At 36.3% G+C, this 25,671-nt stretch overlaps 1 protein-coding gene and 1 long non-coding RNA gene across 23 annotated transcripts in view; one reads left to right on the forward strand and one right to left on the reverse strand.

Moving 5' to 3' along the window:
- The window catches only part of Dnc (phosphodiesterase dunce), a 296,932-nt gene that overhangs the window by 18,393 nt on the left and 252,868 nt on the right, over positions 1-25,671 (reverse strand). For all 22 annotated transcript variants that reach the window (XM_071726336.1, XM_071726411.1, XM_071726400.1 and 19 more), the window contains 3 exons: positions 24,584-24,685; positions 24,437-24,501; positions 23,329-23,441 (listed from right to left, as the gene is read on the reverse strand). In XM_071726336.1, coding sequence (XP_071582437.1) covers positions 23,329-23,441; positions 24,437-24,501; positions 24,584-24,685 — 280 coding nt within the window. The remainder of the gene's footprint in view (positions 1-23,328; positions 23,442-24,436; positions 24,502-24,583; positions 24,686-25,671) is intronic.
- Positions 1,282-23,095, forward strand: LOC139787374 (uncharacterized). The gene is made up of 5 exons (XR_011722627.1): positions 1,282-1,473; positions 13,010-13,292; positions 13,819-15,504; positions 20,447-20,642; positions 23,043-23,095. It is a non-coding gene; the product is annotated as an uncharacterized lncRNA (long non-coding RNA).

Below are 25,671 nucleotides of genomic sequence, written 5' to 3' on the forward strand. Positions count from 1 at the left end.
TCACGAACACACATTTCTCGGATATTCGCGATCTGAATAGATAGTGTTTGTTTGAAGTAAAAGAGTTTAAGAAAGACCGGAAGAACGTCATAGCTCACGTCATATAGATGCTGTATGAATCTAGATTCGGTAAGACGCTTGCGCTCTACCGTTTGATTGTCTCCAGAATTACAAAGTTTATCACGGACAAAAGTTTATGACGAAAACTTTTTCTTTCTTTTTATACCAAAAAGTTGGATTTATCTCAAGCGATGAAATATAAAATACAAATAAATTTCTTTCAATTTAGAAGAATATCCAGGAATAAGAGAGAGAGAGAGCTCGATTTTTATACACGGAAAAAATTTTAACTAAATTTAGTCGTAAAATATGGATAACTAATATTTTTTGCAGCAAGAGCTATATTTTTTGCAGCGAGAGCTATAGTTTAGCAATAGTAGCAAAACCATTTGTTCTCGCTGCAAAAAATGTTACTCTCGTTGCAAAAAATGTTAGTTATCCATATATTACGACTATTTTAGCTATAGTCTATATCCTTGTTACGACTTTTACTTCCTCTAAATGATCAAGTTTGGTCATCTTCCCGGCAACATCGGCAATGCCGACGCATTGCCGCGCACCAGTCCGAAGACCTCACTAAATCATTCAATCGGTAGTAGCGACGGGCGGTGTGTACAAAGGGCAGGGACTATTTTAGCTAATCTTTTTTTTCCGTGTACACATAAAAAGCTGAATTTCTTATCCAAATTCTTCGTAAAACGGAAAAAGGAATGTATAGTTTTCTGAAAACTAACCGTACACCTATTTATATTGAAGTAGCAATTATTAAACTACCTTTCGTACTGTATTGATCTTATTTCACTTTCGTACGTCACGATACGCCGAAGTATGCGTAACAGAAACACAAAACGAGAAAGTTGTTATGTATCATCCAAGTTTTCCGGAACGAGACTATACATTCTTCTTCTCGTTCGTAGATACGCGATCAAAGGAAAAAATCCAGGAACACGTCTATAGCTTCGTCTATAAAAACCCGACTAATTATTTTCGCGGAAACGACGGTCGTCATCATGCCAGAAATGCCGGCAGTCGTCTCTCCATGTACATTACAACGAACTCTCGGCTATTAAAAATAGAGCCCCTCGCCGGGGCACGCTCTCGTCCACTTGATGCGGAGTGACCGCGCGAAAATGACAGTTTCGCAAGCGACAATAATGCCTCCCGCATTATGCCGCTCGCCTGCCCGGCTCGCTCCGTGCTCGACATACGCACACGCATTTGCGGTTTAACGCGCAAACAAACAACATGTGTCCTATAACTGGGGAAGCACGATCGATGCACCTAACGCCTCAGTGACGAAAAACATGAATGTCCCGCGAGGAGCAACCAGATTATCGATCGTTGCGCAGCCGATGCATGTGGGCCGTCAGAAATAGCCCAGTTCCTCCTTCTAACGGATGGAAGAAGGTCACGGTAATGAACTATTTCACTTATTTTTACGCTCCTCGTCCTATCCGGTTATCGCTAGTGCTCTGCTCTATCGCCGATGTGTTTTAATGCGAGAATCATTCGCGGTTAAGATACAATCCTATAGAGAATAAGCGATGCAGCATGCGTTTCACGTTTTATTTCCATTAGTCTTATTTATTATGCATTATCAGACGACACAATACACACAAATCGTATGAATGAGACAATTATAGAGCGTGATAGTACTTTTTTACCTTGCAGTTCTATATATAATACGATAACGCTTGATTGATGTAATAAATTGTTACATCGTGTGCGCTCGGAACTTCGGCCAGCTTCAAACAGTAGACGAGGACAGTCACATTATGTTCTCGCGCTAGAGGAGGAGATTCAGCGGCAGCGAAGGAGGAGAATTTAGCGGCGGCGGAGGAACCAAATATCCCCTCTTCCGCCGCTGCGTAATTCAACATCTGATTCTAATAGTTCTGTATGTATGCGCGCAGGAGCCGTAAATCGTCGAGCCGGTTAGCTTGGCGAACAACGAGAATACAGCGCGAGAGAAAGAAAGAGAACATTACGTGTCTGTCCTCGTCTACTGTCTGAAACTCCGAGCGCGCGCACACGTATATACACACGTATATACATACGACGACGTCATGAATGCTTCCCAAATCTTCTGAATACCTGCTGAATACCTTCTGAAGATAGTGTCCTAGTTAAGTAATAGATAGCTATTATTATCTATTATTTGACTCCGTCGCGGCTATCTTCAGGTAGAAAAGCATTTACGCGCCGCGCCGTGTGTACGTGCCTTCTCTCGTGTACGTATCCCTACCACCCCAGATTTTCTAGTGAGCCGCGTCCTCATTCTGTCATCAATTATTGCTGATAATTGAGGCTTATATAAAGGGATTAAATTGGATTAGTTTGATATCGCATCTGCAATGGACTGAAAAACAGTTGACTACATAATCGTTAACTGTTTATGAATCTCAGGGTCATATATTTTTTTGATAACAATATTCTTTTGAAGTATGGGATATAGGTATAGGACATCGTCTTAAGAGATAAAACTCGTAAACATAATATATTCTCTTTAGGATAAATTTTCTGCTTTCGACACATAATTCTCAGATGTGCCATTACATCGTAGATGTAAAACGTAGACGTTTCAATTTCCATTAGATCCATTAGAAAGTAGATATCTTTTCGTCTTTGATGCCAAAAAATCCATTACATAAAAATCTTGAAACAGCCAAAGTACGAATTTAAAAGGAAATTCAGAAAACTTCAGCACGCACGATTAATTTATCTTCAGCATCCTTAATGGGATAATATATATATATATATATATAGTTTTCAGTACAAGAGAGGAAGAAGGAAGACCCGTCTTCTGTTAATGATTAATTTTCTTAAAAATATCAGTTCTTGTCAAGCGGAAATTATGAAGAAAATTGAACATCGGCCAATCTTCATCATCGCGTAGTATAAGTCTTCCTCAATTTCTAATTTCTCTTTAAAATATGTCATTGATCTCGATAATCCCGCGATGGGAGAGCGCCGAAAGCGTCTGTAAGACGCAAATCTATTTCCTACATCCGACATTTCCTCCTCGAATATGGCATTCCCTCCTCAACGTTCGATTTCCGCTTGCTTGCTGACGTGTATGTAAATTGCATAATAAATTTTGCCGAGACAAAAGATGCGCGATACGACAAGCGCGATCAATGATTTATGAAAAGATGGTTTTGATTTATTCTGCAATATGCTCCGTCGCATATTCTCGAGATGTTTATTTACATTTTACAGTATATCTTTAATCTTTTTCAATATGCATAGTAGATGCAGATTACGTCGGCAACAATTGGATGATAAGATAAGCGTTATTGCACGAGGACAATTTACGATCTATTTCTGGACGTACTCCAACATTTTGCCGTGTTTCTCGTTGTGCATCTGCACGGACACGGACCGAGATGTGCGAAAGTTCGAGGATGCAGTGATTATTACATCCGCGACCTCCCTCTCTCAAGGAGAGGCCTTTTTTCGCAGGCGTTACGTAACTATTGACAAAAATCATTTCGCTCGCCGGCGCCGTGTTTCGCGTCGGCGCCGCCGCTAACACGAGTCGCCGACGTTAACAGCCCTCGAAAGTGACGGACGTTCATGGTCCGAATAATGCCATGACCACGACAATTATAACATTTATGAGATAATCATGGAGAACTCACACGCACCCCGCGGTCTGCCTATTGTCGCGAACGATACGACGCGCTTGGATAATTTCTCTCGTTTCGTATTTTTTTTTCTGCTCTCGTTGTATGTAGACTGTCGTCTTCTTCGATTCCCTATTTTTACGAGCAAACGGGGAGATTCCAAATGAGTTGTGTAATCGAGTATGCACACACGCTATTTGATTCTATCACGCGCAACTGTACGCTCGCCACGATACGTTCGGTAGCCGATACGATGAATGCGATGAAATCATTTGCTGAGAGCAATAATTTATTGGTCTTTCGGTTTTTATTGAAAAGTACTCGATCTATCTCTCTGACAACACCGTGTACACTTGGCGCGTGGAGAGGAGCTGATATAAAAAGTCGAGAAGCGAAATGTCCGTACATCTTTATTATTGTTTTACTAGCGGCTGCTCACGAGGCGGACACGTGCCGCGGGCATCGACTACTTATTGTGTACAATCACCGAACAAGCATCACGAGGTACGTGCGATCGGATTGCGATGTATTTGACGTATCCGATCACGCAATCTTGTTTCTCAACGTCGATCGGCAATATCACTGCGAACAGTCGTGTTCAGTGCGCGGGAAATCGTTCGGAAAATTCGATAAGCTCATTTTCTCGTGGCTAAATATAGATAACTAAATATATATAATTAAATATAAATAATTTGTACACTTTTATCTCTCTCTCTCTCTCTTAACGACAGATTTTGTACGAAACAGAAACTAGTTCTGCAAAAGTTTTTAATATTTTTGTTATTTTCTTTTACGTAAAAGAAGCAATTAATTCGTTTGCAACTGATAATGAAGATACTCTTTTTATAAATCTTTTATGTTACGTTTTCCAATATTAATTTTAAACTTCCATCGGCGTCTCAAGGTACAAGAAAAAATCCACATAAATATGTCAATTATCGATCGTACAGCCTTGATCGATACTCATATATTGCTATTGCTCTTCTTATAGGAAAAAAACTTGTATGTTCTCGTACTACTATTTCATATATTACGAATTATTATTAAATTAAATGTATAATGTATTCATTATACATTGATCAAGCTCCACATGCGACGGAAAAATTTTTGTGTCTTCCATATCATAATAATTGCAGCCTAATAATTCAGCCTTGTTCTGATAAAAAACAAAAATTGCCATTCAGAAAATTTCCACAAATTTTCTATGACCATGACGTCACAGCACGAGGAAATTGTGCAAAGTTATTTTACTACATTTAGAAAAAAAAAATTATCGTAATACAGGATTTAATTCAACAAGGCGAAAGTTTTTAATATTAATAATTTTTATGTCGATTCAGCATAAAACGGTTATAAACGTCAGACAATGGCAAGCGTCTAGATGCAAGAAAAGATTCGCAGGTATACTTAATCCGGATACTTAAGTGTAACGGAGGAAGTTACACTTGGAGCGAAAACAACTTCCTACCGGCATGAAATACGCGTCGGAGGTTGGAGCCCGGCGAGAATTCGAGATCAAAACAGATCTTAACTATTTTGAGAACGTAACTGCGCGATCCCGTTAGCGGCTCGAGCAGATGGCTTCTCGCGGCGGATTCAGAGTAACTACACCATCATAAATTAATCCATCGCGAGATGCAGTGACACGCAGTCTCGGTGCAACAACCACCAGCCAGGAGATAAGGGCTATATCGCGCGCATGTATCTCGAAATTATGATAATGACGACGATGATGCTAAAGCGGTCGAAGATGATGGATGATTCGACGAACTACAAGATTAAAGCACGTGAAGTTGAATGGTTTATTTAAATAGCTGCTGATTATTTCTACACGATCTCTTTAGATTAGATCGTGAAAAATATCTCCGGGGTATAATGCTACAAGAAAATTGCCATATCGATTCCATTGGCTAATCGCGCGCGCGCGCTTCTTCGTAGCCTAAAATAATCACCGCCCACCATCGTATCCTAGTTCACGAAAACACGTAAACGAAACAAATACATCGTTTAATTTTTGTGCTGGGATTATTAACCCATGAATAATCGTGCAATATATCCAAAATAATATCGATAAAAATCAATGTGATTTTAACGTGATGATTAATTCCTTGTTCCTTATTCCTCTCATTGAGCCCATACATCATTGTGTGTCACATTAATTGAATTAATAGAGACACGCAATTTTTGTCCGGCTTAATTGTTATACGTTTTTCTATTCATTACTTATCTTTGTCAACATATTTTGTCCGTTCAATGAATCAAAATAATTAAATTTTGCTTTAAATAAATTTCCCGAGCAAAACCAATCAATCAATCACTAGTAGTTATTAGTTGTTAACAAGTGTGAACGATATTGCTGCATTATTAATTAAAGCTTGTCGGGACTCGGGATTTACTCCTACCGCAACTGTCGGCATCGAAATATCCTTCCACGCGCGCGTATGTGGACAATGGTGTTACATCGGCATTAACTATAGACGCTCTCCACGTGTATCTTTCACGTGCCATTATATTCTGAATTGGAACGCAGTTCCCATTAAATGGCAAGCTGTATTGTACATGAATAAAGGGCGGCTGAAAATAACTCTTGTCATCGAAATAATGGTAATACGTTGAAGCCAATTAATTGTATATTTACTATATTTCGTTGTTTTCCGTAAATCCTTCCTACGATTTACTGAACTGCTTCCGTTCAACGCTCAGCGATGATATTTAAACGGCTCTTTATGCCGAATTGCACGAATTACACGCCAAGTTGCTCAATAAAATTGAAATCAAATAGTTGTACAAGATTCGATATTTTCGGATTTGTATAGAAAAACAGAGACACACGAGGAATTTTTATTTTTTCCGTTTGCTAAAATATGACTGAGCAATAAAGGAAGTAAATAAATTTATACAGTTCATATTTATAAAATTTATCAATTCTAGGGAAACATCGCGCGTGACCTCGCGAATAGTGTAATCGATCGCGCTTCGAAAGTTGATTTAAAACCGACACAAAAAGTAAATTTTCACGTTTTACATGAAAATACGGAGACATTTCATCGAAAAAAAAAAGAATATTGAGTGATTTTTCCCATTGATGTCTAAAACAATACGCGCATGGTCACGCAATCCTATTGCAATAAACTCAATTCGTTGGGTATACGAATACGTACCAGATTTATTCTGAATACAACGACAAAATCAACGTGGAACAGATTAATCTTTGAAATTCGATAACAAACGTGTATAACTATTGATGCGTAATAAAATCGACCGGCTTTTTATAATTTCGTCGATTTAGGCACGTGCATACTTGACAATAAAAAAAAGGAAGAGCACGTGCGAAAAAAGACCGCTCCTGTCCATCAAAACATGCATTGCAGTATTATTTTAATAACTCAATTCAATGCCGTTTGGTATTTTAGCAACGATTGTATCGATTAAAAAAGTAGTAAAGTATATAGGTAAAAATAATATCACGAGTATAGATAAAGGATCATCAAATACTAAAGATTTTTCGAAATTTTATTGTGTAAAAAAGAAAAAAGGCGGATATAGAGGCAAACAACGATAAAAATATTATTAAGGAAAAATAAATGGAGCAAACAATGATAAAAATAACAAGCAATTCGCACAAATGGAGACGGAATTCGTTACTCGGGAAGAATAGGTCGATCGATTTTCCTATTTACGTACTGCTCGCCATGTTTTCTTCGTCCGTGTGTATACTCGCACACATTGTCGGACATTGTTTACGAGGCACGATTAATAACCATCTGCTGTATCTGCGCGTTGCGAGAACATCTCTCAAAAGACCCTCCTTTATTACTGGCGCAAGTACAATAATAAAATTAATCGACGAAGCGTAAGTAAAAGCCACTGATTAGTCTTACCTACATGAGCCCAAGGATAAGTCACTTTCATAATTTTCCGTTATGTCCTTCCTGATTTTTTTACATATATATTACGTAAGTCACTTTTATTATGCATTTTATACTGCTTATTCTATTTTTAATTATGGCTCTTAAGTTGTTTTTTTATGATAAATTATTTTGCAGTATACATTTAATATAAAAATTGTTATAAGTAATATATATTTTCTTTGTTTAAATAAATAGATATTTATTTAAATTTATTTAAATATGCAAAGAATTTAAATTCATTTAAATAGATATACAGATACATTAACAAGAATAATGTGAGGGTTAAAATCAGACTTGGAATCATAAAGAGCTTTGATATTTTTGATAACATAAGAGGAGCACATTTATTACTCCATCTTACGCTATATTTGCATATTTGCATGTTCTCGCACACCTGACATCGCTTCACACTACTTTACGGACAATAATTAATTCATCCATGACATGGTGAAGTCATGAATCATGCAGCGGAGACAAACAGTCTACGAGCGCGGTTTCCAAAGACGAGAAGGAGCATGCTCATATTATCTTACGTTAATTAGTATTACCCAATAAAAATTGAGCTTATCTCCATATACATACAATGCGCCCTTTCTATTTTTATGAAATTTATCAGAAAGAAGATGTATAAGAGAAAAGATAAATGCAGTTATTATATATGTATATACAATATGTATATGTCACAAAAATTTGTCACAATTAGTCAAATAAATAAACGATTAAAATGCGAAGAAAGAAATATCTGCAAGAGTATATAAAATTATTTACGATACATATATGAACGATTTAATTTTCACTTGGTGTATACTGCATGCAAAAATATATTATAGCTGTAAGACAAATAACGTGATATACATTATATGTATAAATTATACGACGTCGATTAATTAGCATTATTTGATCATTTCTATCCGATAATGCAATCGATAATGCATCTTGCAGACAACGTGTACATGTAATACGATGATAGTCGTGCCTCAGGGACGCGAATGTGTCACGAGCGTCGCTTACGATACCAAAGCTGCACACAACCTCGCTCGGTTCAAGTATATACATTTGACCCGCGCGCGTTCGCACGCAGAACCATACGAAAACGCAGATGATGGCAATAAATCGATGTACCATAAAGATAATTACAGTAATCTGTTTCCGGGATGAGCGCTCGTATCTACAAAAGAAAGCTTCTCCCCGAGAGTACGTCAAGTAACATTTACGTCATTTACCGCGTATTTGCCGCTCCCGTTATCTCTAGTCTGTAAAAGTCTTTTATGATAATGATATCTACAAGCCGATGGCTCGGTTATCTAAAATAATTTCAACACGTTCATGCACGATTGAAATCCGTGTAAGATATTAGCTACGAAAATAACGGACGGAAATATCTTTTAAGGACGCTCTGATGATAAAAATTGCTTTCAAGAGAGACATTGACGAGATACAAAGAGAAAAATCTTTTTCTGAAGGATTAGGCTCGGAGAGGTATATAATCAACTTTATCTGCTCATCATCATTTAACTGTTCTTTTTACGATCTTGCAATCACCTTAGCGAATGGTCAGCATCAATTTCAAATCATCAATTGGGGGAGTGGTAGCATCCTCCTATACGCGACAAGGAAAAATAATTTCTTGCTTCAGAGAAGTGAGCGCGGTTTATTTTCCGCGAACTTTTCTCCGCACCTGTCAGACATTCTTCTTCGATCGAAAGCGGACGCCACTTGTTCGACTATAATGGCTCATCAAGAACCACGCAATTCGAGACGGCTCGCATTCCTATATATACCGAAATACCGGAGTCAAACAAAGCAAAAGGCAAAATCTAGATGTACACATGATAACGTAAATAACTTTATCGACGTTTAAACAAATTACACCGAGCGCGTGTCGCAGGTCGTAAATCAAGCTCTGAACTCTCCGTGCGCTTTCGCAAATTGAGCAATCTCGGCATGCGAAATACTTGTCTCGGACAAAAAAAGATACGCAAATTCGCGATAAGATTGCGCGCCCTTCATCCAATTCGCAAGTTATGCGGTCGACCTACTTAGCAACTTTTTGCGGTTCCTCGTTTTTATAGATGGAAATTATGTCATCGTTTTTACGACTGATTTTTAACAATTATTGTTACCAATAATGTTCGCGGTTCGGTTATTCGCGATAATTAATAAACCTGATACACTTTTGACGACTTGTCAATGAATCATTCCGTTTTATCGACATTATTAAACAGAACAATTCGCGGGGAAAAACCCGACCGTAACGCGATAAGAATATTGAATGCTAAATGAGAAAAAAATGCAACTTTACAATTATATGAATGTCTCAAATGCAGTGATATACTGGAAACTATACAATATACTGAAAAGAGATATTAAATCCATGATATGAAAAAATCTGGAAAAAATTTGTAAATTTATAAAATAAAAAGAATATTTTTATATTATTAGAATATAATTCACGTTTAAAATATTTAGATCTTCAACATACGTGCTTTTACCTTTGTTATATAAAAAGGTAAAAGCACGTATAAAAAAAAAATATATATAAATATATTAAAAAAAACAATAGCTCGTTAACAATTTTATTACTTTGAATAGAAATTAACAAGTTAAAAGCGCTTTAGTGCATCTAAATTCATATCATTTATTTAAACAATGATATCACGATCTGCGCAGTGCAATAAACATAAGAATAGCGAGATTCGCTTTTAAAGTAGACTATAGATACGGTCGTTTCTTACACAACACGCCAATTCATATTTCCCCCTTTCTCCTGGTTAAATCCGTATGTAAATACGAGATAAAGCAATGGCTATAGCAAAGAAGATACGCAAGGATATTTCTCCGATCGCAGTGCGATTTCAGCACATTTTTTTCGTATTACATAACTAATCGTTCTACATATACAACCAAAATACAATACGTTTGACGGTGAATATCCGTAATAAAGCCTCTTATGTTACGTTATCATAAGGTATTATTGTTATACGACTTATTGTCGTTGAACACACGCCGTTTTGCATACGATGATGTCAGAAACATAAGCGGAATTTCTTTTTAATACCGCTATGTTCATAGAAACCGTTTATCGATATATGGTGCATGCGTTTACGCTGCCTGCAACACATACTGCACACGAGAGTGGAATGGAATGCATAGACGATAAATGACGATCAGCTAATACGACAGCCGCGACAGATATCGCTCGTAATAATAAAAGCAGCTGACCCGACATTTGCATACGAACGAGACGATAGATATGTGCAATATGCACCTGTGGCGTTTTTTTTGACTGACTCCTCAGCCATGCTGCGCGCAATCGAATGCAATCAGAGTCAATTGCATCCCACGCTTACGGCGGATTTCACGCCCAAAGCAGTTTTCATACGCATCACCTTTATCTGCTGTACAAATATATGAAAACGTTATACAAAATTATTTTTTCAGTTATGGATCTCCATTTGGACGAGGTCTGTTCGTAAAATATTTTTTTTAACACTAGCACTACCAATTAACGGTCCAAATGACTTGTTTGACATTTTATAAAATAATTATTATTTATTTTTTAAATATCACAATTTCTGAATTTTTCTCTGACTTTTATTGAAGTATGCAGATAATTAATTCTACAAATTTGTGTTTTCTCTTTCTCTTTTTTTTTCATTTTGACCTCTTCGGTAGTTTTAGTGTTAATAGAAGCAATTATCGTGGAGATATCGTTAATTATTGAAGTATAAGTAATTAATAATAAAAAGCCTTTCGCGAATAAATCTTTAGCCTGTTTCTTATTTAATTTATAGACTAAACTATATTTTAACGAGAATGTCGAAGGCGCAGGTATCGAGAATATCTCATGTTAAAAATAAACAAGTATCACACTGAAGGAATAAGTTCCTATATGGAGCGTTACAGCGCCAGGCGCCATGTCTCCCTGGCGAGATGCCAATACTATGGATTTTGGGATATGCTCAGAGATGTTTCTCTCTTTTTGCGCCGATCAACGAAAAGATCGACTTGATATTAGATTCACTATTATCCAACTTGTTTTCGGGAATGATCAGAAATGTGAGCTCTCTGCAAAGTTCTCTGTAAAATTTAAAATAACCGAAACTAATATTTATGCAAAACAAATATTTCACTAGAACAAATTCGTGAAAACATGATTCTGAGAATGAAACGTGAACGCGCGAACGGGAGATTGATGCTGAATTATTTTGTAATTTAATTATATGTAACTAATTACATGTCTCATCTGTATGTCTCTCTTTTATCTAACATTATCTGTTCCGCGGTAATTTTCATAAAAAATATTTACGAAAAGTGAACTGGTTCTTTCAAGCTTATCGGACAAACGGAAGCCTTGCATTGTCGATAAGAAAAATGAATGGATCCGATCGATCCTAACTTCCGAGTTTAAAACGGCGTACGTAGAAAAGTCACTGAAAATTAGATTTGTGATTTCTGTCGTTTACAATTTTCGAAAAGTTGAGTTAAGGAGGAGCTACTAAACTAAAGTTCTCGATCAAAATTATATCTAGCCAAGTTTGAGGTATATTTTATGAAAAGTTTTAGGAGTAGATTGCGCTGAGATTCTTAAAGTCAAGTGCGATTCCCACCGCAATCCTCGAGATTTCTAATTAAATAATTTGGATAAACTACGTTTTATATGAAAGCACAAAAACAGTACTCCGACGAAAAATATTTAAAACGAACGAAATAAAAATTTCTGGGACAAATTTTCCTCATTTTTGTACAATTCACAATCGTTTTAAAAATTTCATCAAGAAATAGTAAAATGATGCAATATGTCACGTGCAAATAAATGTTATTATTTATTCGTTATTACCTCGGTTATTACTTAATGGAATGCCTGTCCTTCGAATTCTCTTTTTCTCTGTCACTAACAAGTAAGGATAAAAAAATTGCACAATGCAGATAAGGTTAATGATAAGAATGAGTCAGAAACGATATTCAACGTTGCACGCGTGACAATTATTTTCAACATTCCTTAACTTCCAAATAAGAATAACAATCAAATTTCACTTTTATTTTCACACGTTTATTTTCACGTTTATTTTCGTGATAAAATCACGGGAGAAAATACGTGCACAAGAAAAGTTTTGTCATTTTTCCCTGGTATACTAAAAAATAATCTATTAGAAATTTTTCATAAAATCGCTTTGATCACGATATTATTGTATAAAGATTGAATGATCAGAATTAGAAGTTGTAATTAAAAGAAGACAGATTGAAACGCGCGCATCTCTTCACATAAAATAAAGATCTGACAAGAAAATTGAAAACTTTGAATCTATTTTAACTCATTGCGCATCATAATCTGAACAATTAATTTTCAATCTTTTGCAATCTTTACAAATTCATGAAACTGCTTTAAAAAATTTGAACTTTTATTTGTAGGAAACTATTTTACGAAATCGCATTTCGAAAAACTTGTATTTTTGCATGAAATGCACGAACCTATAAGAAGTACAAAAGTACGTTACATATCTACGCAAGCGATAAGCTAGTAATTATTTTGCATTATCGACGTTCTTATAAATACCGCCGAGTAAACGACATGGGTCCCATTAGTGCAATAAGTTGCGCTCGTATATGCTGTCAGTAACACTAGTTAGAAGCATGGGGTATAAGAATTTACATCTGTTGATCTTGGCTTTCGCCGTGGTCTATGTCCAAGCTGGTAAGTTGAAGAGAAAATAATAATTATCATGTGTAACACTTATCAAGAATTTTCTGCCGCAATCTGTTATATAATACATACCATGCAAATTAATCCGAATAAGACATAAAATGAAGCAATTGTAGTAATATAATAATAGCGTATAATAATAAATAATCACTGAGACATTATTGTGGCATGTAGCTTGCCATATATTTAATTGCGAATAAAAACTGTGACGTAAATTATTTTATTTTGTATCTTGTTCAATTTAAATTGCCCGGAATTGCACATTTAAAATTAGAAAATTATAAATTTACATTCCCATCAAGTGTATTGCATAATATAATGTCTTGTGTCAACAATTTTTCTTATTCATTTCAACAAAAAATAAATTTTTAATAAAAGAGGGTTTTAATAAAATAAATTTTAGTACATAAAAACCTCTGCAGATCTATTCCAATCGGAAATTCTACATACTAGATTATTATTCGTTATATTTTAAATCGCTATCATGCAGGATTGATGAGATTTCGACACTTTTCAGTGCCGGACAGGACCACAGAATTAATCGCAAACAATCTGGAGGAAACGATAACAAAAAGCCTTACAGACGTGATAGATAGTATAATGGGCACAGGCATAATGGAATATATTGAAAGTCTGTTTTCCATATTGTTCAAAATAATTAACCAGGTTGCTCCCAAGGAATATACTGCAATGATGGATTCTTACAACTGCTTTTTGGAGTACGAAAAGAAAATGATGTCGTGTCTTGTCAAAATGGTAGTCAATTTCATACAAGCAGTAATGTCTCTGTTCAAACTCATACCGAATATTTCTAGCATTCCTCTAGCTACTATATTTGATATGATGAGCGCTTACAGAAGTTTAATACTGTAAGTGATTATTTGGCTAGTGATTAATTACTTATTTCGATTATTAAAAGTACTGTTTTTAATAATTTTAATACTCGAAATAAGTAATAAATTACTAGCCAAATAATCACTTACAGTATTAAATTTCTATAAGGGAGTTCTACTGCTTCATTTAATTAATAATCGTATAGGATAAATCCAAGTCCTAAAATTACTCAAACACGGTGAATTATCTAAACAAAAATGGCAAGAATTTTGGAAATGCGACGTGTATATAAAAATGTTGATAACAACAAAATTCATTTCATCAACGAATAAATTATGTTTCTTATTATGCACTTCGATATATTTGTTTTAAATGTCTACCACAATTGATCTTAACGATACAAATTGATTGTAAATTGTAATAAAAATATGTAATATGTGTATACATATAAATATATGTGAATAATGTGAAAATATATATATTTAAAATGTATTTCTTGGAGTATTGCTTTTTGAATAATGTGGATGTGGCGAATAAATAATTCGAAGAGATTACACATTCCTATTATATGTATTGCAAAAAATTGTACATATTATGGTGTAACAGCGACAAATTATTTTAAACCAATTACATGAGAGCAGTAGTGGCGGAACTTCTTGACAGTCGTCCGACTGCGTTCGGGCAGTAGATAAAAATTCCTGTGGTCAGACACAAGGGATAAGCTCATACGGTGACAAGCAAAAGCTCCCTTTCTCGTCGGAGAATTCATAGAATTTGGCGCAAAATAGGCTTACATGGAGTAGCTATCTCAGGTAAATGTATTATTCAATAGAAGTTATCGTCCCACGAAACTCGGGTTTAGCTTAGTACTTTAGCTGCAGATCGTTCAAATATCGCCTATCGCCATTTAAAATTACTAGTTTTTTCTGCAATAGAATGCACTTTTCGCCTAATTATATTTTTATCTAACATTTATGCGTTATTATGGAGCATAATTAAGCTATTTAATAAAAGTGCTCCAATTAGCTACGTGCATATCCATTCGCCATTTTACATCGTATGTTATCATTTGTTTCTTAATAATTGAGAATAGTGAGCGTATACGACACACTTGCGTTTTTATTTATACAAATGTATGTTTATTCAAGCGAAATACGTGATTTCTTGTGATTCTCCTGGCTCACATCACATTTGTTGCAGTTCATTCACCGTTTCGTAGTTTGCAACTATAATCTACCTTGAAATGGCATTTTGCAAATTGACAATTACAACGAAAATGCGCACATTCGTATAATGAGCACAGACGATACACGATTGTTTCCTAGGAAAAGTGAATGTACGAATCAACAATGCAATAATATGAAAATAGGTACATACGAGAACGAGAGCTACGTGTCTGCTGACATAACATCGGCTGACCGTATAAGAACGGCAGTCAGACCGAAACACATTGCAGCGATAATATCTCAATCGCGTTTGCGAGAAACTGTATCCCTAAAGCCCGTATCAGACTACGAATTGGGATTGAGATTGGATTGAAATTTGATCAATCAGAGCAAAGTTCACTAAACTCGAGATCAGTTTTCTCTATTCTGATTGATTAAATTTCAATTCAATATCAATCCCAATCCGTAGTCTGATACGAGCTTTACGCGTGCATCTCTTTAAAGAGACTTGTTCGATTTTACATAATGTTACGAGATGGATATGAGATTGCAGAATTAATATAGCAACTTCTTAAGTTCCACGAGTTGAACGGTCAAACTTCGCAGACTCGATTTAAAAGAATATCCTCGATTGAACAGTCAACAAATGTATCCCAAGAATATCACGGACGCGAGGCAAGGCCTGAGAAAAATTGATAGGCTCAATAGGAGTATATAACTATCAATCAGCAATATATCATTACGCAAACGATTCTTGCGGATCGTTAAGATCCCGACGGATTCGCACAGCATCGCCGCGTCTCGCAAAAGTATTTTCGTGGGGATCGGCAATTTATTTACGTCAAGCAATCACGCGCGGCGTGCATGATACACGACGCTCGGCGATACGGCCGTACGAAGGTTCCTTGAACCTGCGGGGAAAAGGTTAAACGGCCGGGCGTGATAGCGTTTATTGAATCCTCCTCTCGGAATGATCGACGCTGTTAACGTCGCGCGATTTCTTTGGACCCGCATCCGTCGTCGTGGTCGTTGCGAAAAGACCGCGAATCCGCGCGTTCGTCCGCGCGTTAACAATCGGGGCAACGCGAAGCACATGATTGTCGGGCAATGATTCATCCATTGCGTTTTCTTATTTACAATCCTGCCAATTAACTTGCGCGGTCTCTATCGGCACGACGAAATTTACGAAGCTTTGAATTTTTTTCCACGATGAATATATAGTACGGCGTTTGTGCTAATAATCTGGCTATACACAAGTCCACTTAGGTCTCGACTTGAACAAGTCAATACTAGTTCTTACCAGCGAGCGAACTCCTCGCATGCCGCGTCCGAGCGATAAATGACGAAAATAAAACGAGCGAGACAGACGTTTTTTACGCAACGGACCGTGGACGGTAATAATTGGTTCGAATCGTTGTGAAAACGGACGAGATTGAGTGCGAAAAACACGAGTAAATGTTTGGCGCGAGCATTTCGAAAATGAAAAAGGTAGATTAATGCTGGGTTACAGACGGCCGATGACGATGGAAAATTTTCTAGTTTGCTTTACCGTTCATATAATAGCAGAGCACATTCGCGGCGGTCATGGCATAGCGGCATTTTAATAACGGAGCACCGTGGTAATGTACTCGTATTAAAGATAGTTCCGCCGCAGCATATTCATCGTAGAGTTATAAAATAAAATAATAAAATTAGATGCTTTAAATTTTAATAATTTATCAAATGAGGAACTACGTATTCTCTCACAAACATGCTAGATAAACTATTAAATAAAGAGTAAGATAAGCTTGGTATAATAAGTAAATAAATAAAAGTTAATAATTAGTAATAAATATCTCAAGATTTTTGTCTTTTATTATATCAGGAAATCAAAAGAGAAGTATTACAACGTCATATAAAACATGAACGCCTTGAAAATACATATCTGTACCTTAGAGGTAAAGAGTATCTCCAGTTTTTGTCAGAATTAGAGTTAATACTTTTTCCAATATACCAGAAGTTAAAATTGTATAATAGTAAAGAGTCTTATGTCCATTATTATTAATTCCTAAAATACAATATATTTTAGAAAAAGTCGTATTGGAAATTTAAGTAGAAATAATAAAATTTAAATTCTGTTTTCTCTAAATTCCTAATAATGGAGATACGATTCGTTATCTCTGAGGTACAGATATACCATGTTCAATTATATACGTTAAACTATACACGTTGATTTCATTATTAGCGTATATTTGTTACGGCATGCTGTAACATGGTAACCGCGTGTGTAACCAATCGGTTTATTCGCATCGAACGATGAAGTCACGAGTTCTCGCTGTCGATGTAGGTCAATTAATTCAAAGTATCGATTTTCTTTGAGGAGGCAACGACGCTTACAAAGGCATCCTTCCCCAGGGAATCAGTTCTTGGTAAATCAACTGTTTTTCACTGTTTTTTTCTCTCTCTCTCTCTCTCTCTCTCTCTCTCTCTCTCTCTCTCTCTCTCTCTCATGAAACCTCGCTACGATGAGTTCGATCAGATCATAAAAAATGAACATTTGCATACAATATCGTCATAAACCTTTTCGCCTTCCCTGGAAGAAAGCTAGCTAGTTTCGGAATATTCGGATATGCGCGTTGAGCTACGGCGATGGGGTAAAACTCATTTTTATCTTGACCTTTTCACGAGATTACCGTTAAACTGGAGTAAACTTTACGAGCACCATTTCGAAGAGTACGTCGTTACGAATACGATCATACGCGTCGCGGTGAATGCAAATCATGGGAATTTCGGAGAGTTGCCGAATCTCCGAGGGGCAAAATAGTACATGAAAATGCAGATACGTGGAAACCACGAAGTCGCTGTTTTTCGGTTGGTCGGCGGGCACTTCCTCGGAGGCGAAATTTCGGAGCTGCATATGTGTGCAAAGTGTGAAAACAAACTGTAAACGTACTTCACGCCAGACGCATAAATAAATCGGCATAAATCTGCCGAGGAGAATGTATTTCAGCATGGTGCATAAGTGCCGCTTTGAAACTCTTAAGTAAATCGATCGAAAGCGGCGATCGATTTACTTAAGAGCTTCAAAGCAGCACGATTTTGGCGATTCTCGCAAGCGGCACCGATTGGGAAATCCCGTCTAACGAAACCTGTACAAGTTCCGGAGACTTTATTTTCGTAAGTGCATGTATTAAAACAGACTGGTGTGAGCGGTTTTAACAAAGAACGCGAGGAAGATTCTGTTTCTCGTCGTCACGTCATATTCGCGTGATATTAAAGATACATAACAAAATAGTAAAATTCTCAAGGTTTTTTTTATCAGTACACCGTGATCTTAACGACAATAAGCGGTGTCGTTGGATTTTTAAAACACCAGTTAGAATATCCGCGATGAGGATTTCGATTATTCACATAACGGAATGAATTACGGCTGAAGTGATCCTATGCAGCGCCAGCCTCACGGAATCGATGGATTTACACGCGAGCGCTTGGCACCACTCCCGTCGATCTGGACGAGAAATCGGCTTCCGTGTGTAACCAAAGCGCAGCCTCAATGCAGACTCGGTCACGTGAGCCACGTTCTCCGGTATAAATCCCGGACGAAACCCCGGCGCTTCAATTTATCGCGTCCGCTTTCGTGAACAGACGATTTTAGACGAAGTTCTGATAAATACGAAAAATTCCACTCCGGTGAGAGAGGGAGACAACCTTGTCCGCTATTAGCGATTCGCAGGTCCCCGCCTTTAATCGGAATTAAAGAGCGTACGCTTCGATTTCTCTACCGTAGTCGGGTCAAGGTAGTGCGTTTGAAAGAAGAAAAACGTGACCTAGCGGATTTAATAAAACGAGTAAAATATATGAAAGAAGACAAGTATAAGAAATTCAAAAACTAATGTGTCAATTTGGAAGAAGAGTTCAAGTTATTTTTTGCTCGATCAAAATAAAAAAAATTATAAATTATTATTTGTTTAAAATAGAATAGTTCACATCTTGGAACAATAATTTTTCTAGAATATCAGAAAAATCTGTAAAAATAAGAATATAGCAAATAAAAAATAAATAGCACAGCTAGAAATATAAGAGTAATATATTTTGCACGAAAGATTAATTATTCCTTTATGTCGATAGTAGCATTTAGATTTTTATTAGATAATATTAATTTTCTAATTTAATTCATATAACGTCAAAACTTATTTTTCTTATAAATCGTATATGTGACAGTCGCAAAAATGTAATTAGGCGATACACTATACTTTTTAAAAGCGAACTGCACACGCGAATCTCATTAAAATTGAATGTTAAAGAAAAACTGAGATATGTTATGGAAATTTCATATTAATACTATTTGTTTTAAAAAAATCGTCGACTAATAAATAACTGGATTAAGTCATGGCTGCATAGTATGAACGCGATATCGCGTTGTTAGAAATACAGTTAAAATTAGAATTGACAAGGTTAATGAAAATGCCGCTGTAAATAAGTTAAGCGTGCCAAGGACTCCATTATTTTGTAGATTCAAAGCTTCCACCTTTCAATCTCGCGTACATATGACATTTTATTAAAACTAATGATTTCAAATACCTATTTTTCCAATAGTCGTTTATTTGTTAAATAAATTTTCCTCTCTGTAAAAGCATGGATATAAGTAGTAAAGTTATGAAGTTATAGATATAGGCGAGAGATATAGGTCTCAATAAATAAAGAGCGCCGTAGTTCAATTTTTCCAACAAAAATTGAAAGCAGCAGCGTGATGAATTGACACAGTTTTCAGTCATAAAAGTAAGTGCCGTATATTAGGAAACAAAGAAAAAAATGTTAAAAAACAATTTTTAAAAATCATTCTCTTCGTTATTACTTGTTAATAACATGTCAAAGTTTCTACCAAAAGCATTTTAGCTTGACGTGTATTAAAAGTATATATTAAAAGTTGCCTCGTTAAAATGCTGACATGCGCCATTGGCAATTGACGTAAAAGAAGTTTATCTTCTCAAGTATTCAGTTTAATTTTTAAACATTTATTTTTCAAAAGAATAATTGATTTCTAAATAATAAATTATAAAGAACAACAAACTTTCTATCTCATCCCAGTAAAGATTGCGTTAATTTATCAACGTCTCTGGACTTTCCTTTCTCGCTAAACTGATATACATATCATCTTGCTTTCAGAGCACATTTACGTGGACGTCACTTCGACAAACAAGGAGCACCGGATTCTTATGTGAGTCATATGTGCTCAAAACAAATGGACGTTCCTTTTGTTGGCGAGAAGAAAGTATTGGGTTGACGTAACGTGTCAAGATATTATGCACGTTAGTATTGGACCACGGACGTAATAGCCGGGATCATATAACAACTGAAAATGGTACGCATTTCGCTCGGTAAGACCCGCGCTTACGTTTATGCAAATGAATAATTCATAAGATGAGAATAAACATGAGATATTCGGGTTGCGATACACGAGAAGAAAGGCCGCGATAATTAGCAAATCACCGAAAGAAGAAGGAACGCTTTGTTACGTTCTATATTTCCACGCTATATAGCTTGTAATTACATTTAAAAAACTTACTAAAGAATACACTTTTACACGAGCGGTTCTAACAAATTACCTGAAGTAAAGGACGCTTGGTAGCAAGAATGAACGATAGAGACGACGAATCATTTTCCGGAAAAATACGTAAAAAAATTACTCCATATTTTGCACTACTCCACAAATATGATAATTATTTACAATATTCAATTATCGTTAATACTTTGGGCTTGAGTCTAACGCTTACGAGTACCGCAAGTAGTTTCTAACGAGTTTAAAGAGCCTACGAAGCTTATTGCATATTAATACTTTGTCGCAAATAGCGGGAACTACAAGGGGCGACAGAAAATTCGCTAATTTCACGATGGTGATTAAAGAACGGCGAGAAAGTTCAAAGCCGGAAAACCTTTAATAACTTTTCCATTACTGAGGAATAATAGCGACTTCGGGGAAAAATGAGATTTTCGCTGTCAGCTCTTTCAATTACGCATGTTACGCTAAGTCGATATTATGTCCTTATAAAGGTACAAAGAGTAATGAAGACTTTTTGCGAACGAGTCATCTTAGAAATATACGATGGATTTTATAATAGACATCAGGTAAAGTATTTACGCAGCTCTTTATGTTTGGACTTTTCAATATTTTTATTTTAATTTTCAAATAAATTTTCTAAAAAGAATTTGAATTAATTGAATATCCACACCAGGGCTACACGTGAGGTTTCCGGATAAATCAAGAAAAATAACGTTGAAAAAAATATCGATTTAATACTGGCGAAAGAAAGCAAAACTGCGCGACCGAAAAGTGCAAAGAACAAACGACATTTTTACCAGAGTAAACCAAGTGGATTTGCATTCCGGAAAATTGCGACGTCACGTTTACTTTAAATTTTAATAAACTGTATTTTTATTTCTAACCCATTAAAGAAATTTAATTACACGTTGGATCTTGGCTAAAGCTGAAGCTATTCAACAAGGAGTCTCAAAAAGATCTTGTTAGGAAGATCTTCCTAGAAAGAGTGTTCATACGAAATAGCCAAGAGCAACATTCTTTACGCTTTCATCGCTGAATCCCTGCGCGCGACGTAAAGGAATAAGATCCAATTGAAGTACGTCAAATCTCGCAATAAATATTCCGAGCGCATAAAAGATTATTCACATTCACGCGAGGATGACTTCCAATCTGTGTGAGATAAATGAGAAAAGTTTTACGCCAAGTTTTCACGAAATTTCATCTTGTCGGAAAATTTTTCGTAGCCTTGAAAGTCCTCTCAATAAAACACGGACTTAAAAGACAGAAAAAAAATATGACAAAAATAACTTCCCTCTCGCTAATGTTCACGGTTAGATTTCCAATTTCTCTCGCATCCTATGTACAATTATATCAGGTTATTTTATATGGTCGCTAATATAAAATCGCGATTCTCTTCGCTGTCACTTGTAGCTCGAAGGAGGAATAGTCACGCTCGCACTCAAATAGTCCTGTTTTCGCGCCGACTTTACTAACGCGGTCATGGAAATTGGAAATTCTCGCGACCGGAACGCGGAACGATTAACGATCAGCGCGGAAATTGCACGGCTAGGATGTCGAACATAGTGATCGAGAAACGATTGTTTCTGTCCGGTGATAAGTGTCTATTATCAACAAATAAATACAGCCGCGTTTAATGTAAAAGCGGATTCTTTAATTTGCACAACTGCAAATTTATCGTTAGTTGATATTTGAACTGAGAGATGTACAAGATAATTTCTTTATGATATAAATAAAGGCTTTGCTTCTGTCCTAGCGACCGCATAATTTTCATATAAAGCTGCTCATATAATCGAATAATCTTGCACGAGTGCGTAAATAAAACAGAATTTTTTATTATTCTCTTTCGTAAGACTGAACAGAATTAAAAATTAGTATCTATGACATTGTATTTATTAGTAATTATCCATGTTTCTTTGTATAGCGTTATCAGAAGAAACCGATTTATTAATGATTATATATGTTAAATAAAAAGAAATATGAAATGCATCGTTATGGTGCAAATTTATTTTTACATAAATTGAGATATATAATATAATTAAATCTAGAAATAATAATATGTACAAAATTTGTTGCAAAATGTATAAAGATGTTTTGACTGTATACTCCAGGAAAGTAATACGTTATTTAAATAATTTCAAATAAGAAAAAGTAACAAAACTCAAATTTCTGGCTCTGTACTAAATATAGTTTCCTTTTTTTCAGTGACTGTCTCCAAAAGGAAATTTATTTAAGAATACAAAGAATTTATTCGAAGAATATCTTGTGCAACCTTTCCGATGGAATCGCATTTGTATGACTCCTTCTGCTTAAAATCATTCGAATAACGCATTCCTAAAGTCTGACGGATTCCTCGCGAGACATTTTATATATGGACGGCTAAAACGCGAGACAGAACCTCTTTGAGATTTGCAAGATATACGAGGAATCGAGCGTTGAGAGAATATGTTGCAGAAAGAGATAGAAGAAATATAAACGGATAAGGTCGTACCTTCAGGGATGCCATGTCCGACACGGACCGATGAGTCTGAATGGTCTCCAACTGGTCTAAGCACCAGTCTAGCTCCTCTATCGTTTCTACAGCCAGCTTCATGAAGGGCTCCTCTGAAAAATCCGAAGAAGTAAATTTAAAATTAAATATCAAAGAGTGTTCGCATTCACTTTCTGTCTTTCTGTTCCTAACAGGCACTACGTCAACGCTCAAAAGATTTTATCTACCGAGAAGACTCCAATACAAATGTGATCGAGATTAAAGAAGCGCTCCGGAAGCTTTGTTTTATTTTCACAGCTTAATACAATTTCTTAAAAATGTATAAGATATTTTAAGTGTTTTACACAGAACAAATAGCACTTCCGAAAATAAACGGTACCTATTTTAGAAATAAAAAGAAAACGGAAATTTCGCAAAAAGACTGAGAACATACGTTCGACGGTCATAATAATGAAAGTATTCCTTCAGAGGAGGCAGACATAATGGAATTGATTAAGAGCTTTATGACTTCCTTCAATAAGTCATACACGGAACGAATAGCTGTATATAATAGTTGATATAACCTAGAAACAAGGCATATAAAATTCTTGCTAGAATATATACTTCGAGAATTAAAAGGAGATGAAGTTACGACTTGATATAATATTGATGAAAGAGAGAAAATAGAGTTCTTTCAGGAAAAATTGAAGGGCTCAAGTTTCGATTACACATGATAAAAAATTCCTGAAGGATATCATGTAAAGTGATAAATGTTTAATAAATACAGAGGATTATGTGATACAATTTCACGAACAGTATAATAAAGATAAAAACAAATAGAAATTAACAGAAATTATTCGGTTATTGATATAACAATGATCATTAAATCCTATTTAGAGAGAGGTAACGAAATTTCCCGCGTATTAATGATAAATCGAAAAAAGTAATTAATTGTTGCGTTTCAATGTATTAAATCAGATTAAATGAAGATTAAATCGCCAAATACTTTAAATGAAGTACTAGCGTTCTGTGCGTAAATATATAAATTTAAAGATCCATCAAAAGTGGAAATAACGTAAAATGCGAAGCTAATTGCGTTGCTAATTGTAATACTGCATTATCTTTTTACCTCCTGGCGCCAAAATCCGTGGCTGTGGCGTACTACTGCCCTGTTGGCCGCTACTCCTTCGTGATCTGCAAAGAAAACAGACGATAAATATCAATTGCAACTCAAGCCAGCCGCGTGATATTAAGCGACGCGGGTTAATCTACTTACTTGTTCGTCGGTACATTCGTGAGCGACAAGAAATTATTCCGGACCGAGCGCAGAGAAGCAAGAATCTGTGCGAAGGGTGTAACGATGAGGTCCTCGCCATGGCTGCAATCGAAAGAAAAGGCACAGTTCATCATCGATGTCTCACTGTTCCGCTCGTGTTATCAGTAGGGTCAGGTTTTAACGGCCTTGCTACGAATCATTTACCAAAAAGTTGAGCGCGTTTACTACGCTTTGCGGTAAGTATGCATGCAGGCGTGGCACAGCTCGGTATAACACTACAAAACGTGATTCTCATTCCGTCCTCACGTCCTCAATGCACACGTATACATTAAATATATATGTACAACAGGCATAGACACGTGCATACATCGACGCGTATCTCGTCCGCGACACGCGGGAAAATCAAGTCAGATCAAAGAAGAAAAAAAAAAAGATTGGCAGATCAGAGAGCGGGCCGCGAAGTGCGCGATTTCACGCGTAAAACTCTAATTCAATAAACCTGCGTTTCTTTCTACGACGAAAAATAATATTTCGCGTAGGATCGCGCCGTAGACTCATGACACTCAAACAAACTGTACTTTTCGGTATTCTAGAGATAAAAGCGAATTTTACTCGCCGATACGCAGAAATGTATCTCCTATAATATTTGTTGAGAGACATTGCGGGGCTTCTCGCGGGCGCGTCTTCGCAAGCTCGACATCGTAAACGGATTTCGAGTCGCTCCGATAGTATGCGAAACAAACAATCCGATCGGCGAGCGACGAAAGATTACGTTTGAAGCCTCCGACAGGTGAGGCCATAGGTATATGATACTCCTATTTCTTTCGCGCTCCCAATTTATTATTGTTTGCGCGATCGCGCGTACAGGCCTCTTGTTCATTACGCCCACCGAAATCTCAGGCGAGTTTCAGCCAAATTGGACGCCGACAACGAATACGTCATGCGTCACGTCGACTTATCGCGCATCGAATTTTAGCAATTTCGGTCCCCGCGAGTATACCTTCGGAATATATCTGCACCGCTTCCCTCTGGTTGCTCGCCATTTGTTCTGAGGTTAAGCGACGTGTTTTCGACTTAGAACATATATA

This window comes from Temnothorax nylanderi, unplaced genomic scaffold, assembly GCF_030848795.1.
Source record: "Temnothorax nylanderi isolate EJ_2023f unplaced genomic scaffold, tnyl_v1.0 TNYL_tig0009_pilon, whole genome shotgun sequence".
NCBI classification, from domain to species: Eukaryota; Metazoa; Arthropoda; class Insecta; order Hymenoptera; family Formicidae; genus Temnothorax; species Temnothorax nylanderi.